The 8,499-nt window shown below is 40.0% G+C and overlaps 1 protein-coding gene across 1 annotated transcript in view; it reads left to right on the forward strand.

Moving 5' to 3' along the window:
* The first annotated feature begins 4,839 nt into the window (after window positions 1-4,839).
* The window catches only part of LOC143034025 (integral membrane protein 2C-like), a 16,960-nt gene continuing 13,300 nt past the window's right edge, over window positions 4,840-8,499 (forward strand). The window contains exon 1 of the mRNA XM_076199871.1: window positions 4,840-5,016. Within this exon, the coding sequence (XP_076055986.1) occupies window positions 4,936-5,016 (81 nt within the window). The 5' untranslated portion in view covers window positions 4,840-4,935. The remainder of the gene's footprint in view (window positions 5,017-8,499) is intronic.

Raw genomic sequence — 8,499 nt, forward strand, 5'->3', positions numbered from 1 at the left:
AGCTAGGTGTGGAGGAGGAATGGGGATGGTTCAAGTAGGGATTCGCAAAGTATGCAAAGATGGTATGTGGAACAAGAAGGACAGGAGGAAATAGAAGGAAGGGCAGTGAATGGTGGGATGAGGAAACAAAGAAGGTTGTAGAAGAGAAGAAGCGAGCTTTCACAGATTGGTTACAAAATAGGACGAGGGGGTCATATGAGGGGTACAAAGAAAAGAGAAGTAAAGCAAAAGGTAAAGGAGGCAAAGAGGAGAGCAGATGTGCAATGGGATGAGAGTATGACAGAAAATTTTGAAAGTAATAAAAAGATGTTTTGGAAATAAATTAAAAGAGGAGGCGAATCAAGTAGAGAAGAAAATGTAAAAGGTGCAGATGGAGAGATGACAATGGAAGAGAAGGCAGTAAGGGGAAGATGGGCAGAATATTTTAGGGAGTTGCTAAATGTGAAGGAGGACAGGGAGGGAAAGATAGCTGCAGTGGGAAATGCTAAGAAAATGACCGTGATGAGTGAGGAAAATGGAGGAGAAATAAGGAAAGATGAGGTGATGAGAGTAGGTAAGGCACCTGGGTTGGATTAAAGAGTGTAATAAGGAATAGACATTTGGGAATGGATGCTAAGAGGAGACTGTATGAAGGAGTGATTGTGCCAACAGCATCGTATGGGACAAAAACATGGAACATGAGAGAGGAAGAGAGAAGGAGTTTGAATGTGTTTGAGATGAGGTGTCTGAGAAGTATGATGGGGGCTACTAGGCTGGATAGAGTGAGAAATGAGGAGGTGAGGAGGAGAACAGGGGTGGAAAGGGGGTTGGGAGATAGGGTTGATGAAAGAGTATTAGGATGGTTTGGACACATGGAAAGAATGAGTGAAGAAAGACTAGTAAAAGAGGTATGGAAGGCAGATGTGGAGGGAGTGAACATGAAGGGACGTCCTAGGATGAGGTGGATGGATGGGGTGAAGGGGGCTTTGGGGAAGAGAGGAATGTCTGTTGAGGAAGGAAGGAGAGGACAGAAGACAGTGGTGAATGGAGAATGGTTATATATGGATGATGTGATGCATGAGGTGGAATGGGTGGGGGGATGGGGGGGGTGAGGTAGTATGTGTGAGCAAAATTTGACGCAGCCTGAAGGGATTTCTCCCCATCTTCTCCTTTTATGTATGGGGGGGACGGAGAGGGTGGGGTCGCCGATTTAATGAAGCGGCCTTGCTGTGGATGTGCTGTGTCTTGCGACACTGCTTCTGACCCAGGGCAGTGGACAAGGTGCAGGGATGACCCGTCATCCAGGAGGTGCTAAGATAAGATGGAGGGTGGAGGGGTGTGGAGTGTATTCAGGGATGGAATGGGTGGGAATGATGTTATGCCTTTTCCTTTTTGGCTACCTCCCTTGTAAGGGGGAAAAAACCTTGGTATATGTATGTATGTATGTATGATTATCATAGCTTTATAATAAGGCAAATGGTTTCTCTTCATCAATATTTTATTATTGTTGAGGGGACGGAGGAGGGGGGTCGCCGATTAAACGAAGCGGCCTTGCTGTGGATATGCTCATTCTTGCTGCATTGCTTCTGACCCAGGGCAGTGGGCGAGATGCAGGGATGACCCGTCATCCAGGAGGAGCCAAGAAAAGAGGGAGGGAGGGAGAGTGAATGGGAGTGGAGTATGTGGGGATGGAATGGCTGGGAGTGGATTTATGCCTTTGACTTTGGTTACCTCCGTTGGTGTATGTATGTATGTATGTATGCATGTATGTATACTTTTTTCGGGATGGGATTTGGAAGAAAAATGAAAGGGACCATACAAATGTCGAGAATTCATGAATGGGGTGAATAAGGCTGAGAAATATTGGTCTTGGAGGAATAAAGTGTCATGAGAAATAGGTATCTGGGGGTGGATGTAAAGAGAAGACTGTATGAAGGGGTAATTGTGCCTACGACATTGTGTGAGGAAGATTATTGGAATTTAAGGGAAGACGAATGAAGAAATTCAAATGTGTTTACTTAATTATATTTACCTATTAAATGGTTATGATGATCAAATCTCCAGTTCACTATACCTAGCCAAATTCGTGTACAGTTCCAATTTGGTCTACAGCCTCTTCCACTTCTACAGCCAACTGTCGTGTTTAGATTTGAACGTATGTACTGTTCGGCTTGGGTTATATCACATTCAGAATATGCGTTTCCCAACCTGGGGGTGCTGAAATCAATTATAGGGGATGTTGGGAAGTGATGCACAGAAAATCACATTGATATATGTATCATTGATTACCTAGTTGTACATATTTGACTTTTTCCATGTTATTTTTTTAGGGTGCTCTTATTTATTTTACAAAAACATTGTAAATTTGTTTCATTTCTAAGGAACCAAGAAAACAAATCATCAAGCAGTACACTTCACTTTCTTTTATCCTTTTAATAACAAGATAGGGGTGCTGGACTGCTTAGACATGACATGGTCGAAAAAGGTTGAGAAACGCTGTTCTAGAATATTCCAAGTGTTGCATTTATCCGGAAAGCTGCATTTTTTAATATTATTTAGACAGGTAGTATTCTTTAATTTGTACACACCTCTTAAAACCCTCCTATCCTTAATCAAGGGATATCCTCTGTCAGTGTAGATTACCCCCTTTAGTGACCTGCTTAACGTGTTTGAGATGAAATGTTTACGAAGATGGACCGGGTGAGGAAGAGGAGAGGGGGGATGAAAAACGGAGCAGATGAAAGAATAATGGGATGCTTTGGGCACATGGAAAGAACGGATGAAGAAAGACTAGCAAAAAGAGTGTGGAAGGCAGAAGAGGATGGAGCGAACCTGAGTGGTAGACCAAGAATAACATGGATGAATGAGGTAAGGGGTTTTGGGTAAAAAGATGAATGCCTGTTGAACAGGGAAGGGAGACGGTAAGAGAGAGGCGTTAATGGGAAATTACTGCAAATGGTAAATCAAATGACACGGTCCAAAGGAATTTCTACTTGTTTTCTCTCTCTCTCTTTCTCATGAGGGGACTAGAAAGGAGGGTCGCCATATAAACGGAGCGGCTGACTGCTGTGGAGGTGTTGTGTCTTGCTGCATTGCTTCTGACCCAGACAGTGGGCAAAGAACAGAGACGTTCCTTCAGGGACGTCCGCAGAAATGTTTGTAGGGGTGGGGCAAAATTAGGGATTTACATATTATGGTAAAGGGCTATATCAAGATACTTCATATTGGCTGTATAGGTATATATTTACATGAATTACATATTAACTTTTATCAAATTCACAACGCGGCAGAATGAATTATTCCATTTATACCACTCAGTCATAGTTGAGCAAGAACTGTCGCCATCGACTGTCGGAAACGATCAATGGCAGGCTTAGTGAAAGCATCGTTCATTGTAGTCGAAAAGCAATTATACACTGATATTTCATAACTTAAAGAAAAAAGAAAATATACATAAAGACCGGCAAAGTTTCAAACAAACCCTGGATTTCTGGAGGAAAAATACTCCCCTTACCCCGGATTTCTGGAGAGGAAAAATACTCCCCTTACCCCACCCCCACCCTCCCTCCGTCCGGGCGCCCATGTGTCACTACATACACAAGCAGCTAGAATAAAAGGAAAATTATTAATGGTTGTGGGTAGATACATGTCTTGGCTTGCTACCTCCCTTATAAGGATGAACAATACTTTTGATATATAGTGAGATCGATTTTTCATACAAAGAGAGCTCGCATGAAAGCCATACACTGTTACACTTGGACCATTAATACATTTTCACCAATACTTCCCGGTAAAGTTTACCTGAGGACCGTTGCCTGGTGGCGTGGGGGAGCGGATTTTCGGACAGAATAACTCGATACAATTATTGTTATTGTAGTAAGTTGTCTTCTTCCTGATTGTGATTTTTCGCGGTCATTTTTCTTGTGTTCCCATTGCTGTGGTTGTAAATAAATTGGATTTTTTACACAGTTAATTTTCAATCAATGTTCAGTCTAAATTTGCATTTTCTCCTCTTCCACATAGACCAATGCACCCTTCTCTGAAGAGTTTAGTTCTTAATTTCTAGTTTTTATCTCCAAAGAGGATCATCTCATCTGTTATGTGACGGATCTTGCAGTAGCTGAACAAAATAATGACCGGTCTTTGTTATTCATCCTTTTCTCCTAATGGGAATCAGCTTTTCAAATAAGAATACTCTGGAAACTCAAAATTTATTATTCTACTGTAGTATATCATTCCTCGCCGTTTGTGCAATGTCGTTGTCGGGGCTCCGGTTAATTTAATATATTTCCGTTACATTTACTCAATTATTGCATTTGTCACCCAAATCGATTCTTGCTGTCTTTCCTAGTGTTTGGGCAAAATTTTACTAAAAATGTAACCATCAATCCCCTCCTTCTGCAATACTGAAACATTTAGCATGACCATCAATATTCATTTCAATGTAATATCATTTGTGTGCGCATTAAAACTTTATCTCAGTGAAATACCGTTTTAATGCCAGCAGTTATTTTGGCACAGATACTCCTGTTGATATTGTAACCATTGTGCATGCAGGAACTGCGCAGTAATTGGATTTTGCAGTTTCTGGTTTAGGGATATGCACGGCATCTGAGTGAGAACATGTTTTTTTTTCATCGCTACCCACTGATATGAATTTATCCACGTTGAATTTTACATTAAATTTTGTGACTTGTGGCTGAATTGTTGAACCATTGTCGTTTGCAACATTTATATGATACTGTAGAAACAAGTTGCTATGTATTGAAGAGTATCTAAGTTACAGATGTAAAGGGAATTTAAAGTGAGAACAAAGAATTCGAAACTATACAAGTGCTCATAGTCTTTTACTTATACTTCCTATTGATCTCTTCACTTTGTTGTTAGCCGACGTCACAGACGGAGGTACCAAGAAGAAGAAGGATTGGTTACAGTTGTTTATAGTGTTTCTGCACAATGACGATAGTTACAAAGCCAAATATAGAGAAGAAGGCTGAGAAACCTCAGGAAAAGCCACTAGTCGTCAATGATGGGAAAGTAAGTACTTTACTACTTAATTAAAAAGTGCAAATAGCATTGTGTAATATTATCTCTGATTATCTTTTTCTGTGTGTAAGCACATTACCCGATATGAGCCATGCTATGTGGAGGGTGAATGGCCAAAATGTCACAGTACTGTTTAGTATTAAATACAGCCTAGATTTTATGATAATCGAAACATTGCATTGTTATGACGCAGTTCGTATGGGTGGGGGAGGATATACGAACAAAAACATGGTTGACAGTTTAATCATTGACCTCAATTCATTGATTACTCTGGTATGAAGGGTGAATGTGAGGTTCGCAACAAATTCCAAAGGAGTTTTATTCATAATGGCTATGCTTTTAATTTTTTTTATAACTATCCCTTTTGGGAAATTTGAGTTTATCATGGAAGTGGAAGTTTATTAGATTAATCAGGATAGTATACTCATGTTGCATTATTTTCAATGATACAATCATACACCATTGTACAATAATGAAAACATTATTTTTCCCATTGTCCATATAAGGAATTTCTGAATAATACACCATTGTACAATATAATGAAAACATTATTTTTCCCATTGTCCATATAAGCAATTTCTGAATATGGTTGTTAATTGTTCTGCTATGCTGTTACCAGCACTTTGCCCTTGTCACCTTGTGGATTAGGTTGATGTAATGATGTGTTAATTAAGAAGACATTCTTGAATGATTGACATGTGGAAGTGTTATTTCCTGTCATGAGGTTGCCATTTTAAAATGTTAGTTGCATTATAATCTTATGATGTGGTATATGCAGGGCTTGATTGTTCTTGATGTGTTATGTTCACTTGTTAGGCATTTTTCTCAGTGTCTTTGTCATAAGTTTAGCATTGGAAATTGGAGGATTAGGTAGTATACAGTTACTGGTAGTGTTGTCAGAAGGGTTGGATGTCACTTTATAACCTCATTTGTTGTTTGGGATGGTAATGTGATTTTACCTAGCACAAAAATATAGGTTTGAAGAAGGTGGACATTTTGATGATCCCCAAATGTATTTTGTGGACCAGTGAGTGAAGGGAATTGAGCATGGAAATTGATTGTAGGACACCATGAATCTGAAATGATTATGTAGAATGCAGAGAGGGGGGTGGTCTTGGGTAATAAATAGGGTGGCAAGGATGAGATAAGAGTTTAGCAATGAAGATTAAGGCAATGGGAGGGAAGGATCCAGATCTCATTTCTGATGGGGACAGTGCTACATAACCTACTCCAAAGGATTTACAAAGGCGTAGCATGCCATGGTAAAAAGGAGCTCTTGGTGAATATAGTAATAGCTATTGAGTGAGTGAAGGTGGAGATTCTTGTTAGATGACTTAATTTTATTTATTTATTTTTTTAAGTTGGTTAAAGTGAGGCATGGGTGTATTGGAGGAAATAGCAAGGGGGCTCCAATGTGCTTTGTCATGGGAAGGGCTTTGTTGACTATTTCTAGTGTGGAAAGGTCTTCCATTCTCATGCCTTATGGATAGACATCTATGGGTGTAAAATTTTATATACAGTCATTTCAATTGAATGCAAAATGCAACATTAGTTTGGTCAGACATGGAATGAAACTTTGTACAGATGCAATCACTCAGTTGTTTAGTTGCCCCCAGGTCTTTCACACTTTGGTTGGCTACCTCCCTTATAAGAGGGAAGAGGCACTTGGCACATAGGTTAATGGATAGATAGATAAATCTCTCTTGAGACACACGGCTCCAAATTACAGGTGCAATTATGTGAAAAAAAAAATCAAATTTATGGTAATTTGTACAGAATGAATGCCATATTTCCTGATCTTTTATTACATTTTAGCTAATTCTGACCACAGTTTCTTTTAGTTTAACATGGATTTTTAATGATGCTCACTCCTCACAACATTACAGGGAGATTCCATAGAAATTTGAGGTTATTGGTAAGAGGAGGAGCAGACGTCACTTGCTTATGCACGATTAACCCATGAGGGGTGTCTGCAAAAAGCAGTCTCACAAGATGGATATCAAAGAGAATCACATCTGTTCTTCAAATCTTACCCATTTCCATTAGAAAAAAACACGAAAATTCTAGGCCACACCTTTAATACTCCTATGACTTTCAGCCCACATATCAAAGACCTGACAACAGAAATCAATAAGAAAACAAACCTACATAAATCTGTTGCAAGCACAGACTTTAGACAACAGGAGGAAACTCTAATAATCATGTACAAGAAATTCATCAAAAACAACCTCAACCAGACTTCTGCATCATGGCTCCCAACAATCAACAAGGCAAGCACCGATTTACAAACTTTACAGAATGGAGCATTGGGAGTAAAAACAGGATGTGCCAAAACCAATCCATATTGGTCTCCTGCATACAGAAACCAGGGTCTTCTCCATAGAACAACAAATGAAAATGGCAGGAACATAATACAGTGCCAGAATCCTAAACACCATACACCCTTCACACTACATTTCACAAGCACCCAAATACCCGTATCACAAACAGATACTCTCTTCCTTCTCAACCACCAGACGCCAGCCTCTAGAAGTATATCTGTAATCATATTGCTCATTGCTCCATCAACTAACTGGAAGACAGTGCATTGCTGCATGCCTGACCCCCTGATACCCATTTCTCTGAATCCTCCCTCCCCTGAAAGGACAGAGTCCACCTGGCCAGACTGCAGTGCATTCACCAGAAGAGGCTGGATGACTGCATTGCAGACAACTGTCCAGGATGTAACACTTCACCCCATACTATACAGCACATTATGGAAGATTGCATTGTACACAATAACACATGCTAACAACACAATATACACTTTATAAAGGATTTTTGGGAAAACCCCTTCCCAGCCATGGCGTTCCTCAGGGAGACAGGGCTGCTTGGCCGGACAGTCTAGGAAACAACAGCAACCACCACTAAGACGAGACTGTCTGGTCAGTCTAGGGAACAACAACAACAACAACTAATACCACCACCACCTCTAATCATCAACCACTACCAACCACAACAACTACCACCACCAAGTGAACCAGTGGATGGAGGAATATCAAAGAAGGCTGCACCAGGAAAGAACAGATATATAGAAAATGCTGGAAATATATATTGATAGAGAATTCACTTCAAGAGGAGTCAAAGTTTGTGAGTGTTCTGTATAGCATTATCCAGACTAATGTTTGTAAATTCATTAGAATGATGTCATTGGGGATATGGTGTTCACATCATTTGTTGAATGGCTTCGGTTCCTCACAGGCCAATCCAGAAGCCTCATCAATACAATCTTGTTTGTGTGCTTCCCAGTGGAAGCCTACTCTTTTAGGAAGCTCCTTCATCAGTCACAGTTCCAGGGATTCATTAGTCCTCATGTTATCAACTGAAGATGGTATGCCTATATATATATATATATCATTAGTAGATGATGGCTACGTGGAAAGGTCTGTCACAGTTGGTTTCTCTATTGTCTAATATAGATAGACTTCAAAGGCT

The sequence above is a fragment of the Oratosquilla oratoria genome, chromosome 16 (genome assembly GCF_046742065.1).
Source record: "Oratosquilla oratoria isolate Oo_2021 chromosome 16, ASM4674206v1, whole genome shotgun sequence".
In the NCBI taxonomy this organism is placed as follows: Eukaryota; Metazoa; Arthropoda; class Malacostraca; order Stomatopoda; family Squillidae; genus Oratosquilla; species Oratosquilla oratoria.